The sequence below is a fragment of the Phaethon aethereus genome (assembly GCF_964289735.1).
Source record: "Phaethon aethereus genome assembly, chromosome: 3".
Lineage (NCBI taxonomy): Eukaryota > Metazoa > Chordata > Aves > Phaethontiformes > Phaethontidae > Phaethon > Phaethon aethereus.
In genome coordinates this window covers 128134478-128157346 of record NC_138576.1, presented here as the reverse complement: position 1 = coordinate 128157346, position 22869 = coordinate 128134478, and the positions used below count along the sequence as shown (strand labels likewise).

At 37.8% G+C, this 22869-nt stretch overlaps 1 protein-coding gene across 2 annotated transcripts in view; it reads right to left on the bottom strand.

Moving 5' to 3' along the window:
* The window catches only part of CCDC88A (coiled-coil domain containing 88A), a gene marked incomplete at both ends in the record, with an annotated part of 72723 nt that extends 50563 nt beyond the window's left edge, over positions 1-22160 (bottom strand). For both annotated transcript variants that reach the window (XM_081998106.1, XM_081998107.1), the window contains 3 exons: positions 2473-2581; positions 21879-21979; positions 22098-22160. In XM_081998106.1, the coding sequence (XP_081854232.1) occupies positions 2473-2581; positions 21879-21979; positions 22098-22160 (273 nt within the window). The remainder of the gene's footprint in view (positions 1-2472; positions 2582-21878; positions 21980-22097) is intronic.
* Positions 22161-22869: the final 709 nt, after the last annotated feature.

Below are 22869 nucleotides of genomic sequence, written 5' to 3'. Positions count from 1 at the left end.
TGACAGAGCACCCATGGGAGTCATGGAACCTCACTGTATTAAACCTCCCAAGCCTACCAAAACTTATAGGAGGATCAGTTCTCCTGAATGAGCTGCTGAGAACAATTCCACATTCTTGTGCTGCCAGGAAATGTCTAGGCTTAAAAGGCTGGTTTGGGACCTAGTAAGAGTTTGGTGATGCTGTAAGGAAGTAAAGCAGCTTCATTGGAAAAAGATGACACAATTGTAATTACAGAGAAGAACAAAGATAACTGAGGAACCAAAAAACTTGTATAATCTAACATAACATTTTGAATGTTTTATTCTATCAGTGCAGGTTTTTTGACAAGTACACACACAGCACTGATGCAATTATTTGCCAAATTGAGAGAATGTTTTCCACAGATGCTATAAAAACACATGGAATAAACTAGCATGGACAAGCTCACAATAAAAAGAGTTAGGATAATATAATGCTAACAATTAAAAATCCCCATATCCATTAATATCTTATTCCTACTGTAATATTCCAGACACTAATTAATCTTGTACCTTAATACAGTGATTATTTCCCATGTTCCACTACTCAGATCTCAGGCATCCCGTTCAGAACATACACCAAGCATGATGCCTGCACACAGAGCTGCCTGAAGTGTTCAGGTGCGGGGGTTCACACCTCTGCCAAGGCGTACCCCAGGCTATGAGAGGCCTCTCAGACTGATTCCAAGGCATCCGTCAAGCACTAGCTCTTCTGCCTTGGGTCATTTCACAGGTGACAGGAACCAACCTGACCCCTTCTTGAAACCGAGTTTGCTATGCTGCCTTGCTAACCCACGCAGAGGCTGTGGGAAAACACCAGCTGCCAGGCTGCACAAAGTTTGAGAGGAAACAAAGACTACAGCCCATCCTTTAACACTTCTCTCCAAACCCCATAAATTACCACAACACTTAAAGCTCCCTGCATGCGTGTGGGCATGTCTGAGTGATCATCAACACATGCAAAAAGCAGTTTTCCATTTGAACAAGCCTTCCAGTTTGGCTACTAAATGCCTTCACTCCTACCAAAATGCTAGACCTGCAGTGTTTCTAAGCACCCTCACTTGCAGTATCTCAAGAGGCTGGCATCTCACAAGACTAGCAGCCCAAGAGACTGGGGAGGGAAAGGGGGGAAAAAAGCATACCCAGTTTTCTACAGCGTACACTTACACAGGAAAAACTTGAACCATTAAAGGCACGGTGACTGATTTTAATGTTTATTGAATAAGAATACTTTTTTATTTTAAAAAAGATGTAATAAATTATTTCTAACACAAAGGTTTGGAGCAACATTCACAAACCTGAATCATTCAAAGGTAAAGCCACCTAAATGCAAGCAATTCTGCCTGATACTGTTGCATTAGGACTGGCTGATACTGTATGGCCAAGGAAGCACAGAGAATGCTTTCTGTCCAACTAAAGATCAATCCCGTCAGCATTTGTGCCTTCTGTTGCACCAGTTGTGAAACACTAACGCCTGGTTGAAAATTACTACCATCAAGGACATGGAAAGGCATACGGGTCTTCACAGGCAGCACTTATACCCACATGCAGTAGCTGCCAAGAAAAGAACAATGTCAAGTATGCACACACACAAAGTGCTAGCTAGAAAGATGGACAGTGGTTGACCATTGCAGTAAGTGACAGCTGGGAATTTTCACTGTACTTTGGAATTTTTGAGAACATATACCACATACATAAACACATGAGGAAAAGCATAGCACAGTACAGGCTCTGTCATGATGCACTTGCTGTAAGAGGAAGATCAAAGGAGATTTTCTCCCACATCTGGACTCTCTTGGCAGAAAGGTGCAGGGAAGTGTGGAAGGGCACTAAAAGGCACACTGTAAGGGACTCTGGTGATATCTGCAGTGTCCTACTACAGCATGTCCATGCGTACACCACTCTATATAGACTCTGCATCTCGAAGGCATAGTACCAGCTCTTACCTATCACAGAGTTCAATGGCTATTTTACAGCTCTAAATTATATAATCACTGCATTTACTATGAATTCCCATTTGATTGTTAACACCTCACAGATCTTTTTTCCTATTGAAAATCAAATTAATTCTAAAACAAATAAATTTTGTCACATTTTTCTTACAAAGATTCCATTGATAAGACTAAATGCATATTTAGTAATTTCTCTCATTGGCACAAAACTTGCCTCAATTCAGAAAATACCAACCAATACTGCTTAATGTAGTATACGAGCAATCAAAGATGCAGAGTATTTATTATATAAACATATCAGTCACATACAAGTGTTTCCACACTACTACACCACCTGGAAATTAAGTATGATAAAAAAATCTGACCAGATTTATGAACAAGCCACCATCCATACAATATCTCAAAATACTAATCTTATTATTGTTACCCTTAAAAGCATAACTATAAAAGAAGACTTAGAAACAATTCTATGCAAAACATAATACAAGAAACAACTACTGACCTGATAGTAAGTTTTTATTTGTTTCACCAAGATAGACAAATTTTGAATCCTTAATGATGCATCATTGTTTACTTTTTTGTTTATCCTCTGACTAGCAGACTTTGGATTACTGGGGAGGGGAAAAAAAGAAAAAGAATAAATTAAAGACAATGAGCATTAATCTTTAAAGCTTTCTATATAACAAACTATGTAGTTAATGTACCAACATAACAACTTCTTGTCTTGGTTACCATGCGCTTTTTTCCCCCTCCTCCACAAGTAATCAAGGAGTTGTGGAAGTGACTGCCAAAGGCAGAAAAAAGTAACTTGAAACATCCGTCTTTGATACAGCTAGTCAGATTAGCACCCTTTTTGGCTATTAATGCAGTATGTAATTGGCAGCACCCATCACAATTACCGCAGAATGAATATAAGAAGAAGGTTTTTGTGGCTCTGCACTTCACAAGCAGCCCCATCCCTGACGGAATAAAGAGAGCAGATCACAGCCATAATGTAAATATTCCAGCACATGCTGCAGACATCAGGAATCATTCTTGCTGATGCAGACTATTACAAATAACAGAATTCAGGCTGGCTACATTAATGAATGTCTATACATTGAAAAACTATACGATGCTATTTTACTATCATGAGGCACAAAACCAGAATGTAAGTTTTCACTTTTAGAACAATGAAGAATACGAAATATATCACTCTAACACACACTTAATTATTTTAAATTTATTTACAGATGACGGAGTTCTGTCAACAAAGGGATTATTCATTGACGTTTTTGTCATGTAGTTTCACATACTACCAGATTTTTCTCTGGTTTATCTTGGCTTCAGAGAGGAAATCAATCCCTTTTTCCTACAAAAAGTAGAACGGATCTGAGGAAATGCAGATGAGTCACTCTTTTTCAATACCTCGTAACATACCAAGTTATTAACCACATACAAGACAGCATGACAACCATTCATTGTGATTTTTCAAGGAAAACAATGCAGAACCAGTGCAACTCCCTCGCAACACCCTGTAAAAGGCTTACAGAATTCATGAGAGATGACCAATGTGAAGTTTCTTAACTTTTACAAAGATACTTGATACAGTTGCACAAGACAACTTTTGATATTTAATTATATTACTGTATTGTTTAATGATATCGTTGTCAGATAAACGTGCAGCTGGCTGGAATACTGCACTTAAACAAGAAACTACCAACTTCTCACTGTCAAACTGGAGGTTCCTGCAAGGGTGTGTGCCTGCTGGGTCTGGTTTTATTCAACATTGTCATTAATGATTTAGACAATGGAATACAGAATATACTTACCAGAACTGCCATTGGCAAAAACTGGGAGGAATAGGGAAAAAAAACTTCAAAGAACACCAAGACAATTGAGAATGATCCTGATAAAGTGCGTAAGTGGTGTGACGGCACTGTAACAGAATTCAGTAACAACACGTACAGGCAAAGGATTACACTTAGGAATCAAATGCAGAAAAAGGAGTAACTTGCTATAACACTGAAGTGACCTGAATAGCGGACACAACCAAATACTGATGGAGAAGAAATGCCATTCCCAAAAAAACCCTAATTCTTCCTCTTTTTTAGTACAAGTGTTGTCAAAAGGAGAGGTAGTTCTTCTACGCATGGTACAGATGATGCTTCACTTACCAGAGTCACACTTTAGGGAAGGTTTATATTTATACTTTTTCCACAGACAAATCACATGGGTTCTAAGCAGCATGCAAAGGCTCACCACAGGCCTTCCCTCAATTACTTGGGTGTACCGTATTGCCAGGTGACACACAGGTACATCTGCACCTGGAGAACAGGAACTGGCTCTTGAAAAGCACATCCATCCCACCGTGTATTACTGCAGAGTTCCTTGGAAGGAGACTGAATGGAGCAGGTTAGAGGTTGGCAGGAATTGTCTTGACAGGACACCTAGCAACCTAAAAGCCAGATGCTACTGATGCACACAAACTGAAGGCTGTGCAGAGGACACCAGAAAAAAGAGTATGTATCATACAGAACAGATAGATTTTATCTAAAGAAACTACAGGTAAGTAGTTTACAAGATCATTGACATACATGTGATTCCTACCTTTCTATACAGGTACTCCATTCAACCTTAACATGTAAACAACCAAGCCCCAAAATGAGCTATTTCCTCTACTCCACTGAACATAGTAGTATCATAATTTATTTCCATGCAATTTACCACTTTGGTAGTTTCGTGTGCTCTTCGTACAAGTGTCACTTTAGACAAAATTTATGTATTTTTCATTTAAATTTAAGTTACCTAAACAATTTTTTATTTGCCTTTCACAGCTTCCCTTGGTTTTAGCATGTTAGAATTTTTAAAAGATCTATTTATGTCTTTTCTTCAGTTTATCGCTATCAGAATTTCCTGGCTCGTAAGCATGAATAGAAATAACATAGAAAAAAACATTACTGGGAAAGGGAAGTCAGATCATATATAAACCGCAGCTCCAACACACAGTCATTTTTAAAAGAAAAGCAGCAAGCATAGCATCTTTTTTCCTTGTATATACGAATCTAAATCTAGGAAAATCAGGACACAGATTCTTACATGGGTAATTGCCTCATTCCTAAATGCTCATCACCACATTCCTGGAAATACTATAAAACAATTAATGTATATTTTATAATATATTAGCCAAAACTATGTGACTAAGATGTCACCTTGGATTTATTAATTCAGCCAACCTGTAGCTGCAAGAGGAACTAAATAGGCTAAAAAAAATTGTGCATTGCAGATATGCAGAACTGAACTCCTTTCCCAACTGAATTCATTCAAATTTGTTAAAATCAGAAGCGAAAATCCCGGATAAATCCTGCTGACCTGACGGCACACAGAGATCAGCTGAAGTCTCCTATTTCTACATTCATATCTCCAAAAGGCCGATTTGGGCCCTTAATCTTCATCTTTAATCTTAATGACTATCGGATTATCTCCAGGCTTTTTCATCATCTTCAGCAGCATTTCTACAGCCATACATTTTAGATGACTCTCCCTTTAGAGCACTCAAAACAGAAGGCACTGGAGTTTCCTGGATATTGTAATAGCTCTTAATTTAGTATCAACACAAAAATTAGTGTGCAACCACAAGAATTCAAAACACAAATGTCATAAAAGCTCAGGCTTTACACTCTCATTTCAAAAGCTGTACTAGAAAATTTAGACAGATCTTCTAAGAACAAAAACTTTAACATTTGCACAGCACTATGTCTTCATAATGCTAGTGTGCAATGTAAACATAAATCTTTACACACTTCTAAGACAAATTGTTACTATCTAACACTACAAATGGGAAGTGAACACAGAAACAAATTCCTGAACAGCAGCAAAAAGAATCAGTGCCAAGGATATCTGTGTGGAGAAGGGGAAAAAATGTGCAACTGGAGCCCAAGATTTCTTAGGACACAAGTTCTCAGTTTCATACCTTTGGCACCACTGCCTTCTTCATGTTTTGCAGTACAATACTTCACTGGGACTTGCATACAACAAAGATGCAGCACATGTGCTTTGTGTTTTATTTGATGATATGAAAATAGATTTTTGAAAGCCAAAGTCATGACATATGGGCAAGATCAGGAACTATAGGGTGTCGTTATACCTGCTCCTGAACTTTGCTCCTGAATACCAGCATTTCTTCTCACAATACAAAAATAAGTAACTCGCATCTCTCAAATGATGCACTAACAGAAACTAATACAGCATTTTTAGAACACTTTAGCAACACTCTGTCAACAGTACTACACCAAATCATTCCTATGTTTCATCTTCTCCATCTTACTCCTTAGAAATCCAACAGTGTGTGGAACAACCCTGCTAAATTATGCATTCACAGATACAATCAAGAAATTCTGTGGTATTAGTCTATGTGTCAAAGTTAAGGTTAATACATATCAAAGATTTTTTTAATTGTTAACTTTTACTACTGTTGAAAGTAAACTAGCATTCCTTTATTTCCACCAATTCACCCCACGTATCCCCCTCCACCCATATATTTATTTATTTATTTAACATGGGGTGTATCTTCATCTATCAAGACCAACTCAATGGTCAACACATTCGATACATTTTACGGAAATGCCAGGCTTCTTTTTTGATAGAAGTTACACCGCTTTAAGTAAAAATGATTCGTTCCTGTATCTTAAAACAGAAAGCACTCAACTTGGGGGCTGGGGGGCATGAATTGCAGGAAACCATTTACTAAGCTTGTGAATTTTGCTGGGAAAACTTGTGCCACAGATGTGCTCTGGAACTGTACCTTTTTACCACTTGAAAAAAAACTCACAGCCCAGTTATATGATCCTCTACTAGTGCAGACTATGAACAATTAAAATCAGAATGTCAGTCTCAGGACAATGCATCGCACAGAATAAATTTATTTTAATAATCTTAAATTTTTCCAAAAGACTATGGCTACAGGTCCAACAGAAACATAAACCCCAAAGCTCAATTACCATTTTTCAGCAGAACTTTCAAACAGGTTATGCTAACAGAAAGTTTAACTCCTTGCTCTTGAGGATTGACAAAATTAAGTTCCTTAAATATCAGTACTAACACTACTAAGCTCTACAAATAATTTTTAATGTAATTAAACACGTAGCCTCAGTAATTCACTACAGCTAGTAGGAAGTTATATTTCATTTTTGTCACTTTTTTGTAAAGATTGTCATATTGGGTCATTATTCTTCAAACGAGGGAGGCGAGTTGTCTTTGACACTCTCAATCAACACATGTTAGTAATGACTAGGATGACTTTTACTTGGAAAAAATTTTTCTATCTCTTCCCAGAGTGAAATCCCGCTCTCAATACATGCTGGTGCAAATTGAACTTTAACTCTGTACTACAGTAATTTAAATCTTTCTAACCACATTGTGTCATTAAATGATTATACTTTATAAACACACAATATTAATAGGCTACCTACTAAAAATGACCCACATGTTGAAATGTAAACATTTAAAATAGAGGCCACTTGGTAGAATGAAGAAAAACTTCAGTGTTTGTATTTACCAGCGTTCCCTAATCTTCAGTCACTGATTTCTAGCTTTCAGATTATGTGTGAACTGTCAGTTTTGACTTGCAAAGTGTATTGAATAGCCAAGAACAGGCTAGACAGATCACTTCTCGCACCATACGCTGTTACCAAAAGAACTGCGATTAGGTCCTTCAGCAGGAGATTCATTATTTTAAAAAATAAACCCACCTTCATTCCCAATACTGATAACCAGGCCTCAATCTCTCAAAGCCTCCAACTTTAAAGCTCAGTAGTCTCCTTAATCCACAAACCACCATTTTAAATAATCATCATTTAGTCAATATAGTCCATCTTCTTCAGTATTGATGTCTTAACTGGTTTCTCTCAAAGAGGAAGTAATATAGCATAATTTTCCATTATATGTTGTTTGTATAATTGTATTTTGTCAGACTGGTCCAAGCCAGGAATAGACATACCAATTTTCTTGGCAAGCATTCTGAAATACCTAAGAGGAGAAACTAATGAAATATAACGTGCAAATATTTTTTATAGAGAAGGACAAAATTCTAAACATAAATTGCCAAAATCTGTATTGCTTTCAAGGGCATGCATCTTTACATCAGTTTACATTTCTTGGCAACTGATTTATTACAGATTTTAATAAGTTACATGCATCCATATGTTGAATTGTTCAATTTTTATGACCAAGAAAATTTTGTTAATAATTACTTTTTTATTAATACTAAACAATTGTGCTCGTTAGAATACATTTGGTCCAATACCACTGAAATAAACTAGCACATGCTGTGGGGAATACAACAAGATGCAAATGAAATAACTTTGAGAATAAATTGGTTCTAAAATAGACCTTTGTAAAAGACAGCTTTAAAGAGCAGTTTTTAAAAATGTAATATTCTAGTGGCTACTATGCCAGTTACACTATAAACATTTTTAAGGCAATACATGCTCTGAACTCTGAATTGCTCCTTTTATTAGGTGGAGATACCGAACAGCTTCAGTGGCAAATAGCCTAGCAAAATAGGGCAAATCTGTCTAGAAGTCAATAGGAAGCAGAGCAGTAAAAGATACCCTTAAGCAATTTTACATTTAAGAGCAACCTACTTATGACAAGATACATTAATTTCAAAAGCAATAAAAACAGACAAGAGCATCTATCCCAATAATGCATTAGTTTAAAACTACTGATTACAGAGAGAACTTTGGTGATTTTGAAATACTACCAGTGTCATGAATTACAGATTGGGACCTCATATAATCAGGGATTATGTGTCTTTAATTTTTCATTGACCAAAATCTATCAGAACTGGGAATGTGATAACTTAATGGCTTCATGCTTAAATCTATGCAGACTGCAACCCAGTTGTGTCCTCTCTTGCCATCTGTTCCTTGATGGTACTTAATGATTAAGTCTAGTATTATAATGCACCCTAATTTTCAATACATCAGTATTTGAATGTATTTCTTAAGTACAGTGAAATGCTGAAACAAGCACTTTGGAAAAAGTTCTACACAAGTGTGTATCTCAAAGGGTAATAAATATTGACTGTTTCTCTACCTGTGTTTTAGCTTACAGTAGCACAGTATTCACTTTTACACATAAATGTTGCTTGCCTAATAGTTACATTTTTTGCAAAGTCCCTTTATTTGGAATACTGAGGCTCACTTGCTCTCTGCCAAGTATTTCAATAATTACTGATAGCAGAATATTTGGCTAGATTTCAAGTAATAAAGCATCATTTCCATTATATACTATTAGCAAGAAATAAACATGTACAAAATGTGTTTTACAAAGAAATTTAATACATCAGTGGTCCTTATACTGTGAAAGGTAAAATAAAACTGGTGCCTTCACTGGAAAATAAAGCAAATTGGTAGTCTCCAATTTGCTTTAAACATTGGAAGCAACACCAGAAAAAACTTCATTGCCTCAATGTACTGCTAACAGAAGTACCTCTGCATATGGGACGAAAGGAACACTGGCCTTCACCAGTCATCAGTCTTTAAAATCATCAATCATAATCAAAGGGTTGATCTGCAGGAGTTACAGTATCAAAGAATGGGGCACATTCTGAAGTAAAACATTGTCAGTATCTAAACCTTGTGATCATGCACATTCTAGAAATTTTGGTACAAAACGGCATACTTCAAACTCCTCCTGCATCTACCAGTATGATCAATTTCTGCTGACAAAGAGTATTTCCATGCTATAACTATTAAAAAGATAAAAGAAAAAAAACTGTAACTCCTTTTTTATACCTCTGGCACACATTCATCAGGATTTTTGTGTTGACAGAAATGCATCTAAATGTATGACCTCCTTAAAAAATAAGTCATGACACAGACTATCCACTGTTGAAGCGTGCAGAGAACTAACTCGGCACATTCTTATCTGAAAAACACATGGAAATAAAATCCTTACACCTCTTGAAAAGCATCATGCAAGACATGCAAGCCCTGAGGCTGCAATGTATTGATGATATTGAACAATGTGGTGGCCCAGTGATATTGCACAACACACACATGAGTATGACAACTGGAGACCTGCAGTGTGACTTGCTGAAGACACAAGGGATGTAGGTTCTTGAGTCACTCGAGTGTTCACTTTTGAATCCTGCTTAACCATTGTATCTTTGTGTGCTTACATAGGATCTAGTAAAAGGATGCTCTAATCCTAACTTCCAACAAGCAAGCAAATGTTGTGATTTATACTAACCACTTTTCTTTGCCTTTTTAGCAGGCATTTATGACAATCTACCTCTTAGTTGTAAAATGCCTATATTTCTACCCTTGAGACAATACTGTTCGACCAGCAATGGATCCACAACTAAAATGTTCACATAGTTCTGCAGACATCTGCTCAAACATCTAAAGATGTCATTCCAAATGCTGAGATACCCTTTAGCATAAAATAAGGTGCATATTAATATCTCCATTTAAGGACACTTTGCTAACTCTGCACTTAGCAAAGATTGACTACATGTACCAAAATTTCAACAGTTGTATCAAAGGTTTTTTGCCTCATACTAATGTGGGTTTTAGGAAGTCGGTCTAACATCAAAAGCCTTTTGGCCCTTGCACAAGTCTCCATTTCCTAGGATTCTGTCCATCACCACAAACTATTAGGAGGCTGAAGCGCTATGTCTACTTTACAAAAAAAACCACAATCAAGTGGCCTACAACAAACTGACTAGCTGGTGGGGATCACAGGGAACACTGCCAAGAACATACGAGTAGATGCTGAGCATATGCAGACAGCTTTCCTACTCCCTGCCTTAGCTCTGCAGCATCTGACGAGGCTGAACTACTCACAGGATAGCTGCACAGTGTCTAAGCTCTGGTTGGCACTCACAGCAGAGGAGCGGCCCAATTAGTCTTGGCTGATGTGTGCTAGAATAGCTGCATCTGAAGAGTGCTACAAGCCTTTGGGACAAGTAACCCTCTCTTCCCCCTTCTCCATCAATATGAACCTGCGGCACCTCATGACCTCAGGGCTGCTCTGACCAACAACCGCTCTGCTGGGTGGTCTCACTGTTAGTGAGAAGAGACATGCCCACACATGTGTACACTCCCAGGTTTACACATACTTGGGGTACCTTGGGGAAGAGTGGCTGGAAAGCTGCCTGGCAGAAAAGGACCTGGGGGTGCTGGCTGACAGCCGGCTGAACATGAGCCAGCAGTGTGCCCAGGTGGCCAAGAAGGTCAACAGCATCCTGGCCTGTATCAGAAATAGTGTGGCCAGCAGGAGTAGGGAAGTGATTGTACCCCTGCACTTGGCACTGGTGAGGCTGCACCTCAAATACTGTGTTCAGTTTTGGGTCCCTCACTACAAGGGCATCAAGTTGCTGGAGCGTGTCCAGAGAAGAGCAACGAAGCTGGTGAGGGGTCTGGAGCATGTTTAATAAGGAGCAGCTGAGGGAAGTGGGGTGGTTTAGTCTGGAGAAGAGAAGGCTGAAGGGAGACCTCATCGCTCTCTATAACTACCTGAAAGCGGGTTGTGGTGAGGTGGGTGTTGGTCTCATCTCCCAACTAACCAGCAATAGGACAAGAGGAAATGGCCTCAAGTTGTGCCAGGGGAGGTTTAGACTAGCTATTAGGAAAAATTTCTTTACTAAGGGAATGGTCAGACATTGGAACAGGCTGCCCAGGGAGGTGGCAGAGTCACCATCACTAGAAGTGTTCAAAAAACGTGTAGATGTGGCACTTCAGGACATGGTTTAGGGGGCATGGTGGTGTTGGGTTAACGGTCGAACCTGATGATCTTAAAGGTCTTTTCCAACCTTAACGGTTCTGTGATTCTTTGGATGTGCAAACAGCCAGACAAAACCATAGTATGTCCAAGAAGTCTGGCCACTGATCTTTAATTTCTCTCTCCAAGGGTTTTAAAAAAGCAGAGACCAGAAGAGCCCAGATTTCTTTTTTGTCCTCTCTCTTTTCCTTAATAGTTATAAGGAAGATGCATGCAGGTGAGCAAAATGTAGGAGAAAATAAGAGAGGAAATAAAAGAGGTCACCTGTCATGTACCAAGTACACACTTGTATGACTGAATTAACATCCCCCAAAAATCTGTACCCTCCAAGCTTACAGAGCAACAGCTGTCTTTATCAACATGTAGTATGACACAACTTTACTATTATTGTTTCAACTTGACTATCAGACATACTCTTTTCCTATCATACTAAAAGGTACTATGTCAAAAAAACCCCAAACCAACCAGCTTTCTGCCAGAGACTGAAAACAGTGAATCACTACTCACTACATTGAGTAACCTGTGTGAGCTCCCTGGAACAACCAATGAGAGTGCAGAGCAGCCTCTGCCCCACAGCTAGCAATAGGTAAGCTGGTTTCCACCAAATTAAAAAGTTTCACTAATGGAAAGGAAAATCTGTAAGATTCAGAGCATCACAGAATACTTAACATTGTCACACAAAGTAAACACTCCTTGGTATTAAATAACGGAGAATTCCTAGAGGAAACAGCTTGACAAACAAAACTTTTTTTTGAGCAAACAGATGAGAACCAGAAAGTCTGACAAACGTACTTTACTACTTCAAGAAATCTAAATATCTTACAAGGGTCACCTTGTTGGGTTTTTTTTGTTGGTTTGTTTCTGGTTTGGGGTTTTTTTTTTTTGTTATCTTGCTTAATTGCAAAAGGCCTAGTTGCAAATATTGTTTGAAAAGGTAGAATTAAACTGCTATAGTTACTTGCACTATATTACTTTCCAAATTAAACTAAGGATTTAAATTAAACTAAGGGTTAAACTAAACACAGGATACAAGAGCATACAGTCTACAAAGGACAAGCAAGAAAGAAGATGGACATACCACAGAAATAAAGTATTGTGGATAATGAACACTGAAATTTTGCTTTCTACTTTAAGCACTGTGTGTTTTTTCCCCTCACTGGGTCAATGTTTTTTTTTACTTCTCAAATGAGTTCAAATTTTAAGGTCTAGTCAGTCCAATACTAATTAACAGAGTAACTGAAGACTATTTGACTTCGTGATTAATACCTCAATGTAACTCACCATTAAACACTGCAAACATTTACACCCAAAATAATCCTGTGAAAACAGTAAGATTAGCCTTAGAGAAGTAAGCACTCACAGATCTGATCACAAGATGCAGCATGACTCGATACCAAACATCATAGGGCATTAAAGTGAGAAAATGTTTTTACAATCTACCTTGGAAAGAACAGTCTGCAAACATACAGGTAGTAGTTTGGAAAAAACATCAGAAACAGTTCTAAAAGAAGCAGAATAGAGCCAGGAAGTTGTCAGATACAGGAAGCAGCAAGCAGTACAGAAGAGAAGCAAATAAACACTTATTGCCCTTAGCAAATGACATTTGTGGAGCTAACATGCTTTCTAAGATACTTAAAATATATTAATATAAGGGAAAGTAACTTATGTAGGATTTAAAAGCAATACACATTTATGCAGTCTTCTTTATTTAAGCTTAAAAAAACCCTCTTACAAGATTATTAAGTTTGTACATACGAGTTTTCCTCTTCTAGCCTAACCAACTTCCAACACCACAGCAATATGTACTTCGCTTTATTTGATCATCATAGCACTAACAAAAATAAGTTCTCCTTCGGAAGACTTGGAAAAATGTTCACTCACTTTATTCTTTACTTTGAACTTTGCTGAAGCTATAAATTCTCAAAAACAATTAGTTAGTACTTATATTCAAACCAGTCTGGCCACAGGTAAACATTTCAGCACATTGAGTATTAAAAAAATGCAGGAAATACTGGTGTGAGATCAGTTTTAATGAGATGACAGCAAAGCTACCCAAATATTGCAGTTTCGGCGACTAAGATCTTAAGCTCTAAAAATTAGTGCCACGCAGATTTCCATTAAATACTTTTGGTTACAAAACTATGACTCTAGAATTTCCCTTTCTTATGAAGTACAATAAACCTTCTATAAGTAACAATAAGCTATACACCTTCATCTTTTTTCATACCAATTTTTAGACTACCAAGTGACAACTGAGCCCTTTTGTCTCACTCTCTGGAGTACTCTGTACAAATTCAAATGCAAGGCTCCTGGAAGTTACATTTCTTGTAAAAATTTTATCCATGTGAACAATTGCTTCAGCACACTAACTGAAATGCGTTGCAAATTTTGTATGCACTTCAATACTCATACAATCCCCTACTGATTTAGATATAAATAGAGCAACACATGAAGGACCTTTCCCCCCTGTTAACTACCCAAAGCTACAAGATAAGCATACGTATAAGAGCCTGTAAAATAAGTGCATTCTTTTCATCTTGAAACATTAATATCCTTGCTAAGATGCAAACCAGCACTTCACAAGTATGACACTTGTCTACATTCTATCATACATCAACTAGTATCTGTATTTCATTCTTGTCTGGCATACACAATACTCTAAATACACAGCAAGTATATTCCCAAGCTATCAGGAAATTACACCAAACATTTTTTGCTCAAGGGCTTATTTAAGAAAAACAAAGATACCACACAAACAAAAACTAGAGCAAATATTTCCCTGCAGCTTAAAATAAGATAAAATTCTGTAATCAACCTAAGTGGACTCTATCTCCTATCACTATAAAAATGGAAGCAAGTTTTCAAGTATATCTAAATGTGCAACACAGATTCAAAGATTCACTCAACAGCCAGGAATAAAATGCAAGGCCGCTTACGAGTTCATCCCTTACTATTTCCCTATCCAAAAATACAACATAAGATAATTTTTGCCATTTCCTCAGAGTACACCAGTGGGAAAGCAGACAAACCAAGTCTGGGTCAAGAGTAGCCTTGCTTCAATTCAACACCTTAACATCAATTCGTCCAATGAAACAAAGGGAGGGCTTTTTGTAGATACTGCTTAACAACTGCCTAAGAGGCCATGCCTCTTTAGAGCATCTTAAGGCATAAATGTAGGACTCTTTACAACAAAGCAAACAAATAAACAGAGACTGCCACACAGTTATTACCAAATAATCTCTGACCACAAAGGTCATGTGCTCTAACAAAGCAGCATTCCGAAAAAATGTCTTGATCCCTAAATTACTACATTGGGAAAAGTGGTACAGTATGAAAGACAAGGCAGGCAACAAATTGCTATTTAGTTTAGAGAAAAAGGAGGAGGAACCAAAAGTAAGAGAAACATATGAAAGAACACAAAGCTAAAAAGCCCCTTCACAGAACAAACAAATGAGGAAAATCTAGAAGTAAGCTTCTCAAATTTAGCATAGGATTAAGATGTCTTTGATTTAGCAATCAATTTGTCAGTTAACTAGATTAGTTTTTAAAAGAAAGATCAGAGCACAGCAATACTTTGCAAAGGTTTGTGGTGTACAGATCCCCAAACTGGCCACAGAACCTAAAGAAATAGAACCTTGCCAGTGAAAGAAGCAGGCTGATCAGCCCAGCTAAGGGCTAACCAAAAACTAACAAAAACCAAAAACTTTGTAGCTAACCAAAAACTCTGGAATTTACTGCTGCTATACTGCCAGTAAATATGGCAAGATTGTAGGGCAGTTGAAGGCATCTCAGCCACCTGGGCAAACTGACTTTTCTGGCATACAAATTAGTGGAAAACAAGTTGTGTATTGACTTTCCTTACAACACAGGGAGCCAGGACAGTGGCAGCGCAGAAGCAGAGGCAGGTAAGGAGCAAAGTCAGCCCCGCAACCAGAAATATTACAGCCAGCCAGAACTGGAAAGCTCACGCAGACTCAACATTGGGTGCTGCTAAGAGCAAATAATGCTTAGATGATCCATGCAGCCATCACCCCTGAACTGCTAAAGCACACAGCACAGCCACTAGCACGAAACCAGGAGATGTCTTCCTCTGGCTCAAAGTCACACTTGTGGCATTCCCCGCATGATCGTGTGACTTCATCTAAAGCCAACTCTACCTTGTGGAAGGGCAGCTCTATTCAGCAGTGCTGTGCTGTGCTCTGTGGCTGTATAGCCTCCATTACCTCACTCAGGCATCTCTGCCCTGTAGTCTTCAATGTAGCATACATGCGTCTCTACTCGTAGAACAGCCTTAACCACGCTACATCATAGGAGACAGTTTGTCACTATACTTATACTCACCTTTCCTGACAATGAAACACAAAATATACGCCTAGAAAGCTATTAGTAAGTTTATTTCATTATTTTCGTAAAATGCTTTGAACCAGCACATAGAATGCGAGTGAAACTTAAAATACTTTGAAAATAAAAGCGTAAAGTCATAGTGAATACATGTTGTTTCCTTACCAGAATATTTTCAATGATGAAGCAAGTTATTTTGATTTTAGATCTTTCAACTAAGATTGCTACTTATAGAACAGGTAGATAGACTCAATGGAAGAGCTCTGTATGTATTAAGAAATGTTTTTTAACTCCGCTTTTATTCCCTGGCCCCAGCTACTAGCCTAGACTAAGGATGGGATAAGTAGTACACTACGAAAAGAAATAGCAAGACAGAGTCAAAGGAAGATACTGAAGATAGAACATGAAAAAGAGAGCAAAGAAGTGGACGTATACATGCAGAGGAAGATTACTTTCTAAGCTTCAAAATACTGCAAGAAACAAGAGTGAACCATAGAATAGTTTACTCCACGTAAATAAATCAGAGTAGACAGGATGAAGGAAAGTGGCCATCAACAGTGCAAAAGGGTACAGGAGCATAAAAAACTAGTGAAACACGAGACATAAGCAAAGATCAAACACTTTAAGCATTCCACGTGCAACCCACACTTTTTTTTTTCCCCCCTTAGCTATCAAAAACCAAAGCACCTCAGAAGTACAGGTATTAGCCTGTATCCATCTCACTCGCGCAATTCAAAGCTCACTGCAGGAAGATGCTCAAGTCTAAAATTAATCATCATTACACTGTAAGAACTACCTTTTTCTTTTTTGTAAACAAAAGGCTTTAATTCAACAATCTTGACCATGGTGCACATTCTGCTGGATCATTTATTAAACAATTTGCTTCTTTACAAAAAAACAGAGTGTTATAAATTCAGCTTTCCTTAAGAAAAATCTAGGCCCTACTGTTGCAGAACCACTCTTAAGAGAAACTACTCTCACAAACTACTTGAGTGACATCTACCTTGCATCTGTGGAAGCCCTACAGAGCATGTCTGAAAAGTGCGAATCAAATCCATTTGCTTCAAGAAAGTGAAAAAGGTGCAGACTTAGTAATATTTTACTTTTTTCTAAAAATATGTGCTCGTATTTTTACTGCCAAACTCACCAATTTAATTTTCCCCACGCAGCCAGAACCTGGCTGAAGCTGCCTGGTGCTATTTGGTCTTCTCCACCAGAAAGAGTTAATTGGATTGGAGTGCATGTTCCCACACTCTTTCACAGAGCCAGACAGCTGGCTCAAGCACTAAAGATGGAGTCCAGTTTTCAGGGAAAGATATAGGCAAGCCAGAAGTATGGGCTGGCAAGCTCAGCTGTTTGGAAAAAAGGATACAACTAAAGACTAAGAGCTCAAAAAAGGAGTCAATGAAGACATCTATGCATTCTAGGCACACACCACCAGTGGTGGAAAGAAACAGTCAGCCAGTCCACCTGGAAAATTCTATGGGTGTGAAAGGCCTGCATGTGGATCCAGTCAGTGAGAGAACGGCTAAAGGCAGAAAAACAGGAGAACAATAAAATACTTCATCCTTTGAAGCACTTTTCAGCATGTCTAGATGCAACAACTGATATGGATAGTATTGATTAATATATTCAATTAAGGCAAAAGTTATGAATGGAACACTGTGATGAAAGCAGACAGGTTCTCCAGACAGCAGATTAAATTACTTCAAGTTTCAGAGTTAGGTTCTACACATTACCCATTCTGCGTGCAGTATTTGTCCAATAGTTCCTTTAAAACAGATCCATTTCCACACATACAAAGCATAGTAAAATAAACCCATTAAAACTGAAATACAGTTTCAAGTCTTTGTTACTTGACCAAATATTAATGGTGGTGCTAAACGTAATGAAAGTCTCAATCTTGTAATTACTTGCAGCTGTCTATTTTTATTCAAAGCAACTAGTAAGAGTCTTGTCAGTTTGGGAACCACAGTTCATACCACAAGACTTTCAGCATTTCTTACACAATCCTATTGAAATTCCATTCACAAATATTAGAGAACAAGACCTATCAGAAATCAAAATAAAAAACACTCAGAAAACTAGTGTTTCTGTAAGAATACCTTGCTCTTTTTGGATCAGAAGAGTATATAAACAGTACAACACTAAGACTAAAAAAAAAACGCGATGTGGATAGTCAGGTTCTGGAAAAATGTTTATAGGACAACTAAGTATTATTTCACTGTAATTGCACCTAGATGCACAACAGGTGACTAATCCGTTGAATTATACTGTTTTCTTTATCTTAGTAGTATACACAACATATTTTACTCAAGTATATGAGCACTTCATAATGTTAGAAGTATTATGATATAAAGGTCTAGTAAAGGTACAAAGTATTCTTGGTACATTCCTCCACCTCCCTGCCATGGCAGAACACCACTGCAGTGCTCTCTTGTGTTCTGATTTATTTCCAAGAAGCACGACCCCTTTTTGTATCAAAGAACACAAGGATAAAGGCTCAGATTTAGAGAGACAGATGGGTTTCTATCCAGAAGTATCAGATAGTGACTGATCCCAGCAGAAGGTAAGTAACCGAATACTTTTGAAGAACTGGGCCTAAATTTAAACAGGAAATGAGAGACATTTCTCAAGTTAGGAGCTAATATTAGAACGCTGGAACTCTCCTTAATTAAAAATTTTAAAAAAAAAATTAAGAAAAAAAAAATTGGCCTGTAGCATCTCCAGCAAAGGAAGAGATCTTCAGACATAACTGGATACCAAATGGAATCTGTGTAATTTCCACATGTACTAAAACATCCAAAAAGTCAAAAGCAAAAGACATACAAAGAGTGTAATGAGTTATCCTTTCTCATGTACGAGGTACTAATAAACTCAATGCTTCCTGCAACTATTCCAATGCTGACATCTATTTCCTCTGAATCATTACAACTTTGAAAATAAATTTGGTCTAGACAAACACAAGGAGAAACAAATGCCATACTAACGAACTCTCACTCATAGGTGACAGAGGGCAGGATTAACTCTTTTAACAACAAAAAACCTTTGCCAAGTAACAAAGCCACTTTTTTGATCGTGTTACTGTTTACAAACCATGCCTAATCCACCATTAACACTCACTTCTATGGTCACAGAATTTGTTTTTTCAACAAAACTGGCAAAACAGAGTAAGTATTAAAGTATATATAAAGCGGGACCACAGCACCTCTAACAGCCTCCACTTGTTCATGCTTTTAAAGCATCTACTGCTGCCATGGCTGAAATCACAGGAACCAACCTAGGACACCACCACATCACAAAGCCCTTAGCTGACAGGTACGCACTAGCTGTATTCTCACATCAAAATATTAACAGCCTCAAATATCTCAAAACTAGTGTAAATAGTAAGCACCATATAATACAACTCATGTGAAAAAAACCACTTCTAGCAGTGCTTTCCACATATTTCTACGAATGGCACTGCTAGTGAATTCTATAAGAACACTTCTCTATAGCTTCTAAGAGTGCCATAGCTCTTAACCACAGATCTCTAGTTCTCATGTGAAGTAACTCATTGAGAGCTTTAAAAAAAAATTCCTAAGGAAAATACTTTGCTTTTGAAATCACATGATACAAATTTTTATGCCCCATTTCCTCAACATATGGTAGTTAGGAGTGAAAGGAAAAAAGAGGAATACTAATAAAATGAAAAATGCTGAAAATAACATTGATGATTACTTGGAGCTGCATCTTTCAAATATTTTTGCAAATGAAGATGCATGTTGAATAGGTGGATATTCAAAGTGAACAGGACTACAAGTTAACAGAGGTTTCCACAGTGACTTCATCAGAGATGGAATCTGCCTGCAAAACATGAAACATTTTCCCCGCTTTGAATCCTGGCAAAAAACCCAAAGCAAATAAAACTCCTCCAAAATAAGAATACAGTTCTGGAAACTTCAGTTCTAAGCAGTAACCAATCGGAATACATTTCAGTCCCACAAAAATGTATTTTAAACAAAATACACCTTCCATTGTAGTTATATAGTTGTAAAATGAATTTTATTTGCACATCAGTCCTTTTACACGCACCTCTAGTTTAAGGTAGTTTTTACCAAACAATTTTTTTAAAAAATTTACATCTCCCATGTGTATTTTTTCATATGTACACACACAACTCCTCCTAAGTAAACTACAGTAATCACAGTATGGGGTCAAAGATGCACATACAAACTCAAAGCCAAATTCGATGCACAGTGCCTTAAGTATGAGAATGTTCCCTCTCTGCAGCTTTCCATTTCACATACTTATATCCCACATAATGTATCAGATATCAATTTATACTGTTAGTATTCCAAAAAGTTGCTGAGAAAGTTTAATTTCAAGACTATATTCTTCCAAATCACCTCGTTCCAGCTCCAGTACTAGATCTGCCTTCTAGCTGTTAAACATTTTTATCAAATAGAAGCTCTACATGTTAAATGCATGGTCATAACTGACAAGCTACATCATTTATATGTAGTCCAAGAAAAAAAATAATAAATTGTAGAATAAAAGTAGTATGCTTCAGTGAATGCATCACTTAAAATTTTTATTAAAATATGCCAGAAATACACTCAACATTTTTTTCAAAAAGTTCAATTCCACCAAGTTTTCCATGTTTCTCAGTATTACAGAAGTAAATACTTGGAATACTGAAGTAGGTGACAAAGAAAATGCTGGTTTCAAAAAGATGCAAATTCAAGCTTAAATGTGGTAATGTGTAGATCTTTTTACATCGATTAGTTATACAAGCTGAATACCAACAGCAAAAACTTTTAAAGGACTAAATGCGAGTAAAAACTATAAACAGAGTAAAAGGATGCCCCTCACTTAGCAGTGTTTGTGAGGAACAGCTGTCATCACAAGCTGTTCAGGCACTGATGTATCTATCCAACCATCCATAAGCCTACGTTTTTTCATACCTATATGAACAAAAGATGTATTTCTCTGTAAAGACTTAAAATAAGGGGAGAGGGGGGTAGGTATGGAGAAATCTTTTCCACTAGTAACTTTTTTATGATTATATCACTAGGCACTTGACAAAAGTGTTACTCTCTAGCATTACAGTAGTGGGCAACATTCCAGTCAAAACTATGACTAACAACAACTCATTATAATTATAAAGAAATTTTTCTAACAATCAAAGTTCTCAATAAACAATTTATAAAACCATGTAAAAATGTTTCTTCTGTGGTTCATAGCCAGAGAACATTCTATACTCTCAATAAAAAGATCAGCTTTACTGCACAGCTGCTATCTGCTCCAGTTTGGAAGTGTGAAAAATGAAGTAGAAGGAGTTAAAGGATGGTCCACTTGCTCAGTAAACAAAAATATGTGACTCGCATACAATCCTTAAGTTGTATGTCATGTGAACTAAGACAGGCGTTAGAATCTTATTAGCCAAGCAAATTTATTCAAAATTTTGTTTATGAGCATGACTTAGAGCAGAATAAACCTTCATGCTTCTCAGTGGAAATCTAGGAAGCTATCTAGAGTCATCCAATTTTCCAGTAAATTCTCTACATCATGATTCAGCCTGTATTACACTATACATCCTGCAAATACATCACTCGGACATTAAACTGTAAAGAGTTGTCAGCTATGCTCCGAAGTCTCCTCTTAACTGACCACATGACTACTTCAAGTATAAAAGAAAGAAAGTTACCAAGGTCAATATGGAGGGAAAAAAAAGAGCTTTCATAAGAAAGCAAAACATACCAGAAACCCAAGACAACAGTAAAAACAAAATGCAAGGCACAACGTGCACACACTTACATTTGTAGCATGACTTCGTTCAGAAACACGCCGTCCACTAGCGCCACATATTCTTCCAGGTTGGTCCCATTTCCTCCAGCTAACGGTCCAAATGTCTTAACCTAAAACATAATCATCACTACCGTGACACTAACTCCACCTCATTCTCTGCCGCAAGGCATTTGTCTTCAAACAATGAGCCAATAAATGAGTAATGTGTGAGGAAAAATGAATGCTTACCCAGGTGACAAGAGGGCTAGACATGAACTGCTCCAAAAGGGGTGTGAATATTTCGTTCTCCATTTTACAAAAAAATGGTTAACATCAATGTAGCTCCTTTGATGCAAAAAATATGGGAAGTCCTTCACTGCAGCAACTCTCTGAAATGCTCCAAGGATTTAGCTGGAGTAAGTGAACCCCATTTTACCAAGCAATGCAACAGCAACAAAAAAAGTCAGTGCACTGGCAACTGGGATTTATCTTCCTCTTTCAAGAAAAAATGCATTTGAAAGTCCGTCTACGCGTATTTCAGCCTTTCCATTGATGTCTCTCCCTTTCCTACATACCGAAGGGGCAGAAGGAAGGAAGGAAAGAAAAGAGGGAGGCTGCCTAGCTACTGGGATTCTGCATCAGACAAAAAAAGAAAGGAAGGAAAAATCTGCTTCAGCAGCGGCAGCTCCTCAGAAAGGAAGGAGAAATTCCACTAGAACTCTGCAAGCTCATCCTGCCCCTTCCCCACAAAAAAAAACCCTGACGAGGGGAGGCGAAGAGGGGCAGAGACCCCCACCCCCCCCACACAGCTAAGCCCCCCAGGCTGCTGCTGCACACGCAAGAGAATCCCTCTGCTCCCCCCCGCCCCCCGGCAATGGCACAGGCAGCCCACAGAGAGGGAACCAGCCAGCAGCAGGGATGAGGGGCTATTTTAAATCAGTTCCCTTTTCTAACCCCTTCCTTTTTCCACTAAACTACGACGCAACATCGGGACAGGACCGGCACACGCCGCCTCACCCCA